Source organism: Symsagittifera roscoffensis, chromosome 3, assembly GCF_963678635.1.
Source record: "Symsagittifera roscoffensis chromosome 3, txSymRosc1.1, whole genome shotgun sequence".
NCBI lineage: Eukaryota > Metazoa > Xenacoelomorpha > Acoela > Convolutidae > Symsagittifera > Symsagittifera roscoffensis.
Genome location: NC_087064.1, coordinates 28,643,244 through 28,659,651, shown reverse-complemented (window position 1 = coordinate 28,659,651; position 16,408 = coordinate 28,643,244). Strand labels below are relative to the sequence as shown.

Below are 16,408 nucleotides of genomic sequence, written 5' to 3'. Positions count from 1 at the left end.
TAACGAAATTAACGGAATATTTGTGCTCGGGTGGTTTTTTTTTCTTCAGACAAATTTCGACTTTTTAACTAGCCAATTTTGACGGAATTTTTAATATCATTCAAAATATATAGTTGTCCTGAGCTTAAATTTGAAAAGATATTTCACCTGTGATCATTTTTCGTAGAGTTATGGGGGTTTAAATATTGCCAGTTTGGCCAATTTGGGACAATTAATGCGCGATATATTTCGCGCTATTAACGCGTAAGCGGAGTGTTAATCCCTGTTAGAAATCGTTCCAAAATTGTTGAAGGAAGCTTATTTGCCATATTTGATTTGTTACTAGGAGCGAAATCTATCACTTTGTACTTGTGTGTGGGAGAATGATTTCCACAAAAATCTCAAATTTAATTTTTTTATTTTAATTTTTTTTTCAAGTTATTACTGCTCCATAGACCCTAAAAGGCAGTCGAAAATTCAGGGCTTCGCCCTGATACGAGCAGTCTTGTTGTTCCGACTTTCGATACGAAAGTAACGGAGTATATGTGCTCGGGGTGGGTTTTTTTTCTTCAGACAAATTTCGACTTTTTAACTAGCCATTTTTGACAAATTTTTTTTGCATCATTCGAAAGGTATTGTTGTCCTGGGCTCAAATTTGAAAAGATATTTCACCTGTGATCATTTTTCGTAAAGTTATGGGGTTTAAAGACGGCCATTTTGGGCAATTTGAGACAATTAACGCGCGATATATTTCCTGCTATTAACGCGTAAGCGGAGATTTAATACGTCTTAAAAATCGTTCCAAATTGGTTGAAAGAAGCTTATTTGCCATGAATGATTTGTTACAATGAGCGAAATCTATTCTTTTGTAGTTTATATGGCGTGAGGGGGTATGATTTTCATGGATTTAGAAATTTTATTTTTTGTTTCTTTTTTTTACATTTAATTTGTTAATGATATTTATGTTATTACTGCTCCATAAACCTTAAAAGGCTGTCGGAACTTTCAGGGCTTTGCCCTGATACGAGCAGTCTTGTTTTGTGTTCATTTTCTGTAGATCTATGTTGACCAGTGGAACAGAGTTGTTCAGGTTCACAACTTTTAAAAAATCACAGAATCGTTCAGACGAACAATAGGCATATCTAGAGAACAGAAATGTTTCCAGTTTGGCTGAACGTTCGTCTGCCCATAACTTGTCAGCTTGGTTACCGTGGTAAACAATCCACTTATATTTTTGAGCCAAGTGAGCTTTTTGTTGGCTAGCTTAATTTGGCTTCCAGTTAAAAAAAAATCAATGAGAAATAAATTTGAAGAAATCGAAAATCAAACCCCAGAGATGTAATGAACACACGATTGAAAAATCACTCAACACTTACAAATCGCTTGAACCAATCCGATATGGAGCAGATTGTGAATGAGTCTTAACCTGATATAAGCTACTTCGCTGGAAATCAGCCTAAATGAAAACATTCAGACTGAAACTCAGAAATTTATCGACTCCGAGAAATAATACTTCATCTTTTGAATTGAAATCAATATTGAAAGGACCTGAATTATATATTATACTACACGCGATGTCCTACAAACGTTATATGAGACACCTGAAATTGTAACAAAAAAACACGACCATATTCACTTATTCCTGTCCGCTATTTCCAAGTGGTCGGAAGAAAAACTGCTTAATTTTGACAAAATATCAAAGTGAACAACTCAACTCCAGATGAATCTGAACTTAAAAAATGCTAAGGCTGCTTTGCTTGTGTGAGCTATTTCACAACATAAACCCAATAAATAATATCTTACCTTCGTTTTGTTCAGATTTATCATTAGTATTATTCAAAACCAACACACAAACGGGAAGCGGTCAGATATTCAGCCATAAGTTATCACAATTAATAACGAAGGGCATCATGAACTTTAAATTACTTTAAATTCTTGAGTTTTGATTGTCTAGAAGTATTTCTTGGAATCCATCAGCAATGTCTCCATAAGGAATTAAAATCCAAAGCCATACTACCTGTTTGAATCTAAAGATGGAGTTTCTTTCCAGGTTGCGTCTAGACACTTGAAGACATGAATAAGGTCACGGCACAGAAAAGACTTCAAATAAGCTATCCTGGATAATTTCTCAGCAAAATAAAATTTTTGCGCATTCCAAAACGGAAAACACAGAAATCTTGCTGCTCTCAAAAAGACGTGAACTGGATGTAAAAATGGGGAAGAGAAATGAAGAATAATTTAATGATAAAAAATGATGATCAGTTTAATTTAAAAGGCAAATCTAGAATTTCTTCTCATTATACTTGCAAGTTAAGTTACAAACAACTGCTGCATAAATTTACCAATATAAACACGGTCCAACTCCTAAACCCGCTCAACGCCTCGCAATGTGTATACATAGTTACCAACCAGCGTCCAAGTCAAACTAATCTTTATGCTAAAAGTTTGCACATTCATAAACAGTATACGATGGACTGGCATACGTGTGCTATGTTTAAATACAGTAGAACTAGCAGGGTTCATTAGTATTCTCGAATCCAGGAAATAGGAATCTCATCTGCATCAACATTAACAACTGCATGCACTTAATGAGCACACAATTTTACAGATATGGTAGGAGAGAAAAAAGAGGACATAACCCGAATCCATAACAGGTCAAGAGAGAGTAACAACTCACTATGATATCTCAAATGAGTTCCCAAATATTTCTTCGAAACGAAACTGGAACTTTCAAAATGTTAACGTACTTAAAATGAAAAGCCTCAAGCAGACATGAATGATTCCCTAGCAATTCTCCAACTAAGATACCATAATGTCAGTAGCGTGTCGAGGGGGAGGGGGTCCAAATCCCCCCCCCCCCCATTCTGGTTGCCAAAATTTCCCAAAGGGTCCCCTCTTTTGTATAATTTAACGACATCCATGCATGGCTGGACAATCTCAAAAATTTCCTAAAGTCGCCTTTGGCGCCAATTTAACTAAATTTGAAGGGGAGCGTGCGCCGGAAAAACTCAAATATTTTGGTCAAATATTTTTAAAAACTGCTCAAAACGTCATTTTTATCCTTTTTTTCCCAAAAATTGGCCTTCGGCGCAGAATATTTTTGACTAAATATGGTCCTTATAGTTTAAAATTTCTCGGAAACCCTGCCCTTTTGCTTTTTGTTGAAACTCAATTTACAAAAACTTTTCGTTCTCTAACTTGCAATAAAACGTGTAAGCGTGAAAAAGTGAGCAGATTGTAAGAAAATTTCTTACATGCAGACTGCCGTATGAACAATTTTCAACATTTTTTTAAGTAATTTTACTAGAGGGGTGGGAAACTGGAAAAACACAAAATTTAAATAACTCAGCATCACTTTCCTCAAATTCTACCATTGAATGTATCGCATTTAAACGTCATATCTCTAGCTATATCTTGCTTGTAAATTGCCGTAACTTAAGGATGTAACTAAACGTGGCCTTGAAACTAACATGTTTGATGCAGTAGTCGATAGCTTCGTAGGACAGCTTCATGAACCCTCCGAATGTCATTCCATCGTCAGAGGGACCCCATGACATGCTGTAGATGTCTACTTCTTCACACTCGTGTCTAAATGCCTCTGCCTCCACCGAGTCAGTCACAGATCCGTCCAGAATTTTGATTCCTATATAAAAATTGTTTTTACAACTTTTTTGGGGCCACCTTATTTTAGATCTAGATGACCTTGCCTTGATACGCATGCGCATAATGTTATGAAATTGATCTATAAAATTCTTAACTATATTTACGTGCGTTCAGTTCAATTTTGCAAAAACCTCACAGCTGAGCTGAGCTTGAACAATTTATCTCCGAAAAAGGTCTCAGGCTGCTTAACATGAAGCATAGACAACTGACAGTTGGAAAAGAGCCAATGAACGTAAGCAAAGAAAAAAAAACGGACTTATTTTTTGAAAAAACCCAGTCTTCAAATTTGAAAGAACAAAATAGATGCCCTTAAAGCGCTTCGAATTTCTAGAACAAATTATCCAAAACTTTTTTTTAGATAAAATTAACCTTATTTGAGAAAACTGGATTTATCAGTAAAGTTTTTATTTCGCTGCAAAATATGGAAATTAAATTCACTTTCGAAACTAGAAGCCAATCACGCTTTTTGTGAAATTGACACTTTGCTGTTCGATAGTGGAGTTTGCTTTTCTTTTAACAGAGGAAATGAAGTGAACTCAAAATAAATCAAAAGTCAAACTGCGAAGATGTAAATTGGAGTCTGAAAAAATTTGAAGCCTTCCTAAAAAAAAAAAAAAAACCATCACGATGTATATAAGATAGCCAGACGAAGATTGGAAAAGAGTAATAAACGCAAGTAAAAATAAAAAACAAACCACTGACTGTGTTGAAAAATCTCAGCTTTCGAATTTCAAAGAAAAAAAATAGATGCCCTTTAATCTCTTTGAATTTCTAGAACAATTAATGATTGGTGCTTTTTTGAGAACATGAACCCAACTTGAGAAAACTGGATCAATAGGTAGAGTATTAGTCCGCTGGGAAATCTTAAAAATAAATTTCACTTTCGAAACTAGAAATCGTTCACGTTTTTTTGCGCCATTTCCACGTTCGTATTTGGAGAGTGCTATTTACGTCACTTTCCGCATATTAATTTCAACTGAAATCTAAAAGTGCATTATACCTAAGTGCATCAATATTTAAAGACTTTTTCCTGAAAAAAAAATCTGCAAGACCTATATAAGAGTCTTCACTATGTTCATTCCTCTTAATAAGAGATTCAACTCTTAAAAAGCATCGAAAACTAGTTCACCTCCAATCTGAGCTCCATGTGCAATACCAACTCCGCAGATTCCATTGTTAGGGATTCCAGCAATCTGACCTCCACACTTTGTACCATGTCTAAAACATGGAAGCTTTTTTTTCAATCTGAAATTTTAAAACGCGCCTGCTATCAGTCTACGATTGATGGGAAAAGATCACCCGAAACGCGAATTACATAAAACTAACATATAAATCTAACTCAATACATCGCATAAATGTTGCTGACAGTAATTGACCTCTTGATGCTACATCCAGTAATGTCGCTGCAACTAACAAAACGAATGCAGGAATTTTTAATTTATTTGACCTCGGATTGCTTCCTCCAGACTTAATTGGTCTGAATCCACGAATCGACAAGAAATCAATTTGAAAACACTCACGCATTATATTCCCTGTCCTCTTTCGGAATTCTAGGGTACGGATCAGAGTCATTTTCGTTGAGATCCTTCGAGTACTTGCTATTGTAATTGGGCTTAAGGTCAGGGTGAGTATGGTCGAATCCATCGTCTATCACCACTACTTTCACCCCAGTTCCATTGTAACCCATCTTCCATACATCAATGATGCTGTGGTCACTTCCTGCTGTTATACCTTGTTGCCCTTCACTTTGCTATCACAAGAAACACTTAACAATTAGTACTAGAAAAATAACGCTATTTTATATTCTGATTATACCCAATCAAATCTATTCATTATTGTGTTCCAAGAAGCGGTAGAGGTTGCCATTATTCCTGAGATTGAAAATCTGTACATTGATGGCCATCGTCATATGAAAAATTTTCCTTAGCCTTCGACAATACTCAACTATCATGCGTCACAAACTTAGATCGGATATGTCGCATTGTTTAAAAAAACTGCCCAATTTTTTCCTTTGGCATTTTTACCTTGTGGGAGCGTATTTTTGGTTTAATTTAAATTATTGAATAAATACCAAGGTAAACTCACATAATACCACTGTTCCTTGTATAAGGGATCATTGAAGTTGGGAACTCTAGGGACTGTGGGTATCTTCGGAAAGCCACGTTTCGAATACGGTTGGTGCTCTTCTCGTTGAAGCCATCGGACCTTAACATACACACACATTACAATTTATGATCCCTTCGCTTTCAGGAAGCAAGCATTGCTCTGAAACTCACGTGTTCATTTTGAGCCAGTCTTTCAAATACATCAGAGATTTCGCCTGTTCGTTTCTCCATCACGTAATAATTATTCATCAGCTGAAAACAATTAAGTAACCATTCGTCTATATATTCGAAACTAACAAACAGCCTTTTTCCAACTAAAGTTTTCCATTTTCTCACCAGTTGTCACTCATATATTTTTTGTCAAATTTTAGATGAAAAATACACGAAAAGTTTGTTACATGAAAAATTGTATACAAAAAAAATATTCACTGCATTGAAGCTGCCCCTTTCATTAACTCCAACAATTATGATTATTTCATAATTATTCTTTCTTATTTTGTTTCGTTGAAGACTTAGTAGGAAAAATGGACCAAACTAATATCCTGTCCTCTTAAACAATTTAGGCGGAAGATGTCACATTGGTACAAAGTTGAAAATTTGAGCCAATCAGAATCGAGCATGCAGCCCTAAGCAAAATTCATCCAATCCTAATATTAGGGAAAAAGAACTGGCAATAACTTTTATGAGGTAGGATCTTAATTTGATCCAGAAAATAATAGCTGAGGTTCGCACCTTGAGACACTAAAACATAAGAGTGCTCAGGCTTTTAAAAATTGTTTCAAATACTTTTTATCAAAAAAACTTTTGAATTTGTGAGAGTTGAAATGTGAGAAGCGCGAACCTTTTGTTTCTCATTTTTTTCCGATCCAATCAATATTATAAATGAAAAAATAACAATAATGAAACTTCATGCAATGCTCAATTAAATACTTTCTTTAGACAAAACGGCAAATGAACAGACCAAGAAAAAACTGAATATCAAATATTAGGTTATCTGCACAATTACACGAATACATCAAAATAATTTTCAATTATAGTGAAAACTTTATATTACCGAAAACAACGTTCGTGCTGTGGCAACAACGCAAATTTTTCAGTTATCAAAAATCAAGTTTTCTAGTTCTGGCCGGATTCGAACCCGGGTTCATCAGAGTGCAAGGTATGAACGTTACAACTAGGCAAAACAAAGCATTAGACTCAAAACTTGAACCATGCAATTGACTATGAACCAGAAATTGATTCTGAGCCAGGCTATTAAGTTATTCAAGGATTCTGTAAAACAAGTCGTTTACATGCAGTCTATGTTCCGATTTGATGACGATTGCTAGTCACAAGCATAACACAGAGACTAAGCGAGGCTTTGCTTTACTTGCAAAACACTTCAAACGTAGCATTAAACGCTAGCGATTAATAAATGAGGCGAAGATAACAAGTCAAAAAAATTAAAGAAAATCAATTTAGAAAAACTAGTCGACAAATACCACTACAGGCAATAAATAAGCTGTTAGTATCATTTACAAAGCCGAAAATATTGAGCCCAAATCAAAACAATAATACATACGAAATTGTTCACGGTGTTTATTATTCGTGCCTTTTTGATAAAGTTAACCTAATTAGAGAAAATTAGATCGATAGAAAAAGCTTTTATTCAGCTGGGAAATCTAAAAATTAAACTCCACTTTCCAAACTAGGAGTCGTTCACGTTTTTTCTCGCTACTTCCACGTTCAGATTTGAGAGTTCAATTTACCTAAATTTCAGCAGATGAATTTCAATTAAAATCAAAAAAAGACATATACTTCGGTGCATTCATAAATGCATTGATATATATGTATGCACATCTGTAGTTATTGGAGCAGTATAACCTTTTTTTTCAGGAAAAAAAAAACGAACAAAAAAATCCCCATTAACTATATAAGTCTTCATTACGTTCATTTATCTTAATAAGACGACTGTTACATCTAGAAGGACATGTTTAAATATTTCAATAAAATCGATGTTTGAGAGTTTTAGCAGACAAAAAATAGTCCGAGAATTCAATTTTTCTCGGAAAAAGATTTCAATTTCATAAATACTGAAAAAAGGGGCCTGGAAGACTTTAAGGCTCAATAATAAAGCAACTTCAATTTCTTACAGACTTTTCAGAAAAAATGTTGACGGGGAAAAAGTTCCCGATGTCAAGACACTTGTTCTCGAATGTGCACTTAAAAGAGAAAACAAAGCTTATCAAGCTGTAAATATGTAGGAACAACTTGAGAAGACCACCGTTGACCCAAAAAACGGTCCAAAACCATCGCTAAAAACTTAGCCCTTCAAACCAATATAACACACACAGGCTTCGTACCAATTTCGATACAAAACATGAAAGCCCCTGCCGGAAAAAAATAGAAAAAACCAAAAAATAGATCTATCAAAATGAACCAGGCTAGTTTTGAAACGAAAACATGCCAACAAAAGCCAAAAAAAAAATACCTCAGAAGAAACCCTTTAAGCTAAAAAAAACTAAGACTTATAAAAGTTTAACAGATTCCCTTTGCCCTCAAAACACAAATATTTAACTGCTAGTCAACAATAAGAGGCCACTAAGCCGATATAATATTAAGCCAGAAAAAAAGGAAAATAAAAAAGCATAAAAAAATCAAAAAAAAAAGTTTTAGACTAATAACGCAGAGGCAAAGCGCAGTTTCGCACCACCTGCGATACAACACAAATATAAAAAATGAAAAGTCGAAATGAAAGTCGAAAAAAAATGAAATATGTTGAAAAAACTAGGTGAACTAAAATGTTCGTAAGTCTCGATAAAAAATAACAAGAGGCCCAGTTAAAGCTGGAATAGCTGTTTGAAATTTTCGGAATTTGTTATACCAATGCGGCATGAAATGGATAATTTCAAAATTGGACTTTGCCCAAAAGCTTAGCTGTTTCTCTACTACAAAAGGTGAAAAAAAATGCTATGTTCCCAAACACATAAAATTTTTCTGACTAAAAGGAGGTTTCTTACAAAACAGGAGGAAAAAATCTCACAATCGATTTCTTATTGAATCTCATATTTAATAGGGTAGTTTCTAAGAAAATCAAAAAGTTTCTAAAAAACGGTTTAAATAACAAAACCTTGACTTTCCGATATCAATAATTTTTTCTGCTGCAATAAAAAGGTCGTGGCCGCTTAAGCTGAAAAGTTTCTCAAAACGAGTTTTGTCGATTGAACCCGAACACTTAACCTAATAATTGGCAGGGTAATTTTCTAGAAAAGTAAAAAAATTTCGAAAAACGGCAAATAAATCAAAAATTTGACTCTTCTGCGAATTACCTTTTTTGTGTAAAAACATTTGGGCGTAGCTGCTGTACACAAGGGATTCACACAATCTGTTCTTTCGATTTAACGCAAAAACTCAAAATATTAAGGGCGTAGTTTTTGAGAAAAGTCATTGTTTCAAAAGACGGTACAACAAACCAATTATTGACTTTTATGAGGACCATAACTTTTGCGTAATAAAATTGTGGACGTAGTGGATAATTCAGTGGGCCTTTTCATAACCTGCTGTTTTTATTGAACCCATAATCTCAGATTTGGGAGGGTAGGGTAGTTTTGGGAGGGTAGCGTAGCTGCTGTACACGAGGGATTCAGACAATCTGTTCTTTCGATTTAACGCAAAAACTCAAAATATTAAGGGCGTAGTTTTTGAGAAAAGTCATTGTTTCAAAAGACGGTACAACAAACCAATTATTGACTTTTATGAGGACCATAAGTTTTGCGTAATAAAAATGTGGACTTAGTGGATAATTCAGTGGGCCTTTTCATAACCTGCTGTTTTTATTGAACCCATAATCTCAGATTTGGGAGGGTAGGGTAGTTTTCGAGAAAAGTAAGAAAAAATCAAAAAATGATCAAAAAACACAATTTTGGCTTTTCCGAGGGCCATTACTTTTTGTAATAAAAAACTTGGGCGTAGCCCCACATGCACAAAAATTTTCCACAAACCGTTCTTTGGAGTGGACCTAAAACTGCGATTTGGGCGGATAGGTTTCGGAACAAGTCACAAAGAATAAAAAACGGTCTAAATATCAAAAAAATTGCCTTTTCCGAGGGCCATACTTTTTAGAAGTGAAAAATTCGGGCAAAGCCGTTTATGCAGAGGAGTTTCCCATAACCCGTTTTAGTGAAGGCTGTTACCCTTTTTTGAAATTCGATAGAACTGTTATATTTTAATTATACCTGATTTTCTCAAACAGGAAGTTTTGGCCGTCAACAAAATAACAAAATATAACTTGTCTAAGCCGGTACAACATTAGACAAAACCATTTAGTCGATGCTTCAAAAACAATCCATGCTTCAAAAACTCGGCTGATACAAACTATTAACAGATAATATAAGGAAAACGAACCGACTGAAACTAGGCCGAAAATAACGAAACCGAAAAAAATCAACTCCCGGAAACGTACTCTACCTACCTAGAAGAGATAGTTTTAATTGAAATTTTAAGAAATTGAGTACGTCTTGAAAATTACCATTCCTACAAAATTGAACCCATTCCGTGAGAAAATTTATTTACGGTAAAACAGTCTAGTACCCGATTGCAATACCCTTGTTTATCGAAGGGTACAAAAATTATCAAATACCCCTCAGCCTGAAAACACAATTTTTTATCGCTCCCCGAAAAAAAAGCAATATGCTGTCATTAAGCCGACATAGTATAAGCCGAAACCAATCAAGCCGAAAAAAGAAAAACCCTAAAAAAATGTTGTCGTGAAAAACTTGAACTATAATTTCTATTAAAACTTTAGCATTTGAGCGAACCAGAGGTGAGCCTGAAAACTACGTTTCACTTCTTAAATAACTCAAAATTAGGTCGCAAAACCGTGTGGGTAGAGAAAAATTTTAAGCTGAGGAAAATATACGAAGTCAAGAACTTACAAACAGCAGAAGTAAATCAAAACACTATGATCAACTACAGTTTAAATTGCGTGTAGCAAAAAAAAACACAATTCTACGATGCGGCAACTAAGCCAACAAAACATAAGCCAATATTGTTTTTGTGAATTGGAATAATTCGTTTGAAAAAAAATTCTCCGATTCGAACCTAGGACCTTTGCCGTCTCAGGCGTAATCATTAACCCCTGGCCAAGTTTGCGGGAGACTTTTGAATTTATTGTGAACAACCCAAACTTACGATTTCTAATTTTGACCATTCTGTAAACAAAGTTATTTCTGGGAAAAGAGTCTAGTACGCGATTGCAATATTCTTGTTTATCGCACGGGTAATAAGCCGAATCATAAAACAAGTAATCAATTTGAAAATTAAAAAACGGATTTCAAATAAAGTTAAAATTTCTTATACCAAAAAATTATGATTTGGATAGTAAGCCGATTAAAAAAATAGATACATGATAACAATAAGTTAAGCTTTTACAAAAAACAATAGTTCATCTGAAAAGCAGATATCGAATAGTTAAATTTTTAGAAGAAAATTAGTCTATCTGAAATTACTCGGCTTCGGCCGGAATCAAACACAGAATCTTAGTTGTCCCAAGCAGAGGCATTGTCTGTTGGCTAAATTACTCAAAACAAGACGTTTCGATTTCGAGTCAATTATTTTTTAAAACAGCGCCATATCGTCTTTCTCATCAAAACAATAAACGCCCATAAAGCGGATAAAACACATGCTACAACATCGTTCTCGAAAAAATTGGGCCCAAATTTTGTGACCACAAATTTATTCCAGCAAGATTGGAAAAAATTAAATGGTATTATCACATCCGTTTGCTTGCAAAATATCAAAAATTTCAAACAACGAAAATATTTTATATTTCATTAATTTTAAAATTTTAGTTAGAAGTTTTTCATATGTTAGATAACAAATTATTGTACTAACCTTTTTCACCACTTTCACATCGTAGCTCCTGGCCAAATTGTCTATTTCTCGCTCATTGAGATCCGACTTGATGGCAACGCGCTCTCGGTGCTGAATGTCATGATTTGCATTTCCAAATGCCAGCCAAAATATCATGAGATATGATAAGGAAAAGCAGACTTGAATCCATCTTGCTGATATAGAAACCATTGCAGAAGTGTCACTTTTACAAGAATAATCTAAACTAAGTTACGAGCACGAATAATGTTTTATGTTGATTGAATGAAGTACTAGAAATCACCGCGATTCCTCTTCTTAGTTGGCTATAAATTCAACAGAAAAGCAGGAGTCAATCAAACGAAATAGTTACGTGTTGTACGAATAAGAATCACTGTTATTACGTCTCATCTTTGGATTACAAAATGAGTCATCTATACTACATATAAAGCCTGAAATTACAATAGGAAAGTTCAGAAAAACTGTTAACCGTCTTTTATCGTCAATTCTCCAAAATTTACACGACGAGGTTACAATAAACGGCAATTCGCGCTTTAAAGATAATAGAGACGTTCACGGTCTCTTTCAAAGTATCATTTTGCTGTGGTTATTGCTCCTACCGTTGAAAATGGGGGGAACTATGTATTCGGGTGTGTTAGTTTTTTTTATCATTTTTTAATTTTGTAGCAAAATCAGGTACCACAAAAAATCTTCGGAATGCTTCAAGTGCTATATCATATAAACGCCCTTTCAGTCGTGATTTAAGCATTGAAAAATTTCCTAAAAATTTTCTTTAATTTGTTTTTTTATAATTTTATAATCAGTTTTTTTATAATTTTATTATCAGTTTTTTTATAATTTTTTTATTTTCTAGCAACATCAGGCACCACAAAAAATCATCAGAATGGCTCAAGTGCTATGCCATATAAACGCCCTTTCAGTCGTGATTTAAACATTTAAAAATTTCCCAAAAATTTTCCCAGTGTCGAGAAAAACCGGTTTGAAATTAGGTAAAGTTAGTTTTTGTTGTTTTTAGCGCCATTTTGGGAATCAAAAAGTTCAAAACAATTTCTGCCGAAAAAAAAAAAATTACAATTTTTTGGTCATTTTTAAACTATTTTCTAGCGGCCAATTTTTTCGTTCAGAGCTTTTTATCACACCGCGCAGAAAAAAAATGAAACTAAACTGAGAACATAGCGAATCGAAGATTGGAAGAGTAATGGGTACTATTATGATAGAGTAGTCCCTCGAAAAAGCAACTATGATAGACAGGTCCCGCATGCATTTCGCATGTTATAATTTTGAAAACTAATTTGTGTATAAATTATTCATTTCAAAACTCTTGCAAAATATGTTCAGCCAGAAACTTTTCAGATTGAAAATTGTAATCACTATTGTATATATATATTGAATTTTTCTCGCTTTACTTTTTTTACGGTTTAACAACCATATAATTGGGTTGACTTATTTGTCATCTAAACCCACTATTGGCGGTTTTTTTTGTAATTTTCAACCTTGAAATGGCGAGGGGGAGGTTTTAAGAGGTAACAAAACATGAAATTTGTTTGAAAATATACTGCGACATCTTTCTGAAAGACATAATCATAATTATTAAACGATTTGGAAGATCTAGGCGTCTTATTCTCAAGGGACCTGGTTATTTTCAAGGGACCACTCTGTCATAGTAGTACCGAGTAATGAACGCAAGTAAACATTAAAAAAAACACACTTTCGTGAAAAAATCTAGACTTTCGAATTTCAAAGAAAAAATAGAAGCTCTTTGAATTTCTAGAACAATTTATGATTGGCCCGTTTTCAATAACATGAACCTAACTAGATAAAACTGGATCAATAGGTAAAGTGTTTATTCCCCTAGAAATCTTAAAAATAAATTCCACTTTCGAAACTAGAAATCTTTCACGTTTTTTTGCGCCATTTCCACGTTCGTATATGGTGATACTTTTTACGTCACTTTCAGCAGATGAATTTCAATTGAACTCAAAAATGCATTATACCTAAGTGCATCAATATTTTGGGACTTTTTCCTGAAAAAAAAAACAAACAAATTAAGCAAGACTTATATAAGAGTCTTCACTACGTTCATTTCTCTTCTAAAAAATTTAGGACTTTTTAAAACTATTGTCGGATCATTCTGTGCTACTTGCACCCTGACTGGCCGTCCTTGTTACTATTGGGAAAAGCGCATTTTTACAAAAACACTGAATTTCCCGTTCGTGTGTTACAATCATACAAATGACACAAAAACAGGCAGTGTATAATTTTTATGTAGTTTATAATATATATTCCCAGAATGTACGTAGATAAGATAAATCTAAATTCTTTCCAACATACTTTACCATAAGTGCACAGTAAACCCCATCCAATTTCCGAATACCATTCCCATCATTGTGCACGACTATTTCACTACGTGAAGAAAAAATTGATTCAAAATTGTTTTCTGCCAGTTTTAGGAAAACACAAACATAACATTGCAATCGACCAAACAGATAAAATGTTTTTTCCTTATAAATGAAAAAACGCCCACAACCACAATCGTCGAGTCTTCTGAACCATTTATCGAGCGGCAATTCGGCCAGGTTAACCCATTCTGGTGAGAAAAAGTTTAACACTCTAAACCTGAACGCCCGGTCCCAACCTCCGGAGACACATCAAAGAACAAAAAGCTATGGTTCTTTTCAAACGACGCAAAATTAACCCATCAAGTCAAAATAATAAGCCAAAACAATTTGTGCAAAAGGTTTTAACCAAAAAAAAAACGAAATTAAGAGTTATAGTATAGGCTAGAGGACAAGTGTTCCAGGGTTTTCACCCCTGTTTTCATCTGGCATGAAATTGAGTTTTATCAGGGTATTTCAGATTCAAAACACTTGCGAAGTTTTTTGACAATATCGATGGAGCCATTATAGAAACCAGTACTAAAGATGCCAGAGAAACAATTGAAAACATTTCTCTAGATCCGAATGTAACAAGAATATTTTTTAAAGTGAAAAGTTTGTACACTGATGTTCCTCTGAAGAAAGCAATTGAAATTGCCTAATATAATCTGTACAGCCAGGAGTCTCCTCCCAAAAGTCAAAGGGCAATTTGAAAAGGCTATGGAAGCTAATAAAGCGCAATGGCTGACAAATCAGTACTCTGAAAATTGCTCCGCAAAGGTGAGGCAGGCGCCGTGCAAAATTATCAAGAATAAGAGCCAGCCCTGCATAGTGAGAGGAGTTCGTCAACTCAATCACCAAAGGATGTGAAGCCCCCAATGCTGATCGTGTAATAATGAGGTAACCAAAGCCAATATTTTGCAAGCAGGTTACGAAATTTAACTAACGCTCAAGTGGTTTCCACCACAAGAAAACTAGAACCAAGTTGATCATCACTGAAGTCAGCATTTTATTTTGACCTCATGTCAAGAATGGTTTATAAATTGTCATCTAGTGGATGCAATTCCATCTATGTCGGACAAACTGTTCGAAGTTTGACCACTAGAGTTGAGGGACATTAGATTGCAGACTCACCAGTAGGCCTTCACCTTCAGCAATGCAGTCTTGATAGAAAAAGCGCAGATCTTGAGAAATTATAGATAGGTCAAACAACCAAATAAACATTTAACACTAAAAGCAATACATCTCAGGAAAGAATGCATTAAAATTGTAAATTCAAACAAACGTTTTTGTGCATCTTCAGGTTTTAAAAATTCTGAATTATCCGTACAACTTTAGGGAAACAGTTTTAGGAAAACAGTTTTAGGAAAACAATTACAGAGCCTTAGTGTCAATAATTCAATTCTGGAATTTTTGATACTAAGGCTATAGTTCCAGAATCGAAAAATTCTGGCTAAAAAAAGAAACAATTTTGAAAAAACTCACATGTTAGCATGAAAATTAGCGACAAAACGAAATTGTAAAAACAAAAAAGGTGAAAACTCCCAGAAATTTGTGACAAAATGTTTAAAAGTGTTATATAATAGTTGTTACATAATTTCAGTAAAATTTGTAAATTACTGAAAGGAGGTAGGTGGTACTAAGGAGGTAGGCGGTACTGCTGAGCTGAAGTCAGAGATTATAGACCAAACAGCCAACACTCATAAGCTACTGACACCAGAGGTTTTGCATATTTGGAGGGAGAGGCCGAAGATCAACACACGCGATGAATTCAGGAGCCAGGAATTAACGATAAAAATTATAGTCTATGTATAACATGGCTAAAAGTTAAAAAACTGACATGTCAGAATCAAAACTCTTCTCAAATCGAAATTCTATAACCAAAAAAAAAAAAAAATCTAAAAAATCTCAGAAATTTACAGGAAAAAGTGATTCATGATTACGTAATTATATTATGCAATTACAGTTGTACAAATTTGATTGGTTAGAAAGTTTTAGAGCCTTTTCAGTCACGTTTCTCGTTTTTCAGATCTTTGATCGTTTTGTAAATATTGTAAGAATTTTTAATCCTGATGATGCACAGAATGTGAAAACGTTTGAATTAACATTTTAAATTTCTCAAAATTTTTTTAAAGTACTAATTGGTTGAATTTTTTAAATTTCAAAATAATGATGTGTATGACACTTTTTATGATCTGTGATCAATTTGTACAGATAGTTTAGAATTTTTAAAACCTGAAGATGCACAAACGTGTGCTAAAACGTTTGTTTGAATTTACAATTTTAACTGATTCTCAAAATATTAAGATTAAAAAATTTGAAACCCTACGGCGTTGAGCAAATTTTCAATTACAGTCTCTCCTACAAGGAGACCTAATTTAAATTTTTTTCCCTTGTTTTGGCGGAGAAATTTTTTAT

The 16,408-nt window shown here is 34.1% G+C and overlaps 1 protein-coding gene across 1 annotated transcript in view; it reads right to left on the bottom strand.

Moving 5' to 3' along the window:
* The window catches only part of LOC134841402 (neuroendocrine convertase 2-like), a 30,971-nt gene extending 18,929 nt beyond the window's left edge, over positions 1-12,042 (bottom strand). The window contains exons 1-6 of the mRNA XM_063857371.1: positions 11,619-12,042; positions 5,919-5,999; positions 5,728-5,847; positions 5,163-5,392; positions 4,772-4,860; positions 3,450-3,622 (exon numbers count right to left, since the gene is read on the bottom strand). Of these exons, the coding sequence (XP_063713441.1) occupies positions 3,450-3,622; positions 4,772-4,860; positions 5,163-5,392; positions 5,728-5,847; positions 5,919-5,999; positions 11,619-11,807 (882 nt within the window). The 5' untranslated portion in view covers positions 11,808-12,042. The remainder of the gene's footprint in view (positions 1-3,449; positions 3,623-4,771; positions 4,861-5,162; positions 5,393-5,727; positions 5,848-5,918; positions 6,000-11,618) is intronic.
* Between the last annotated feature and the right edge of the window lie 4,366 nt (positions 12,043-16,408).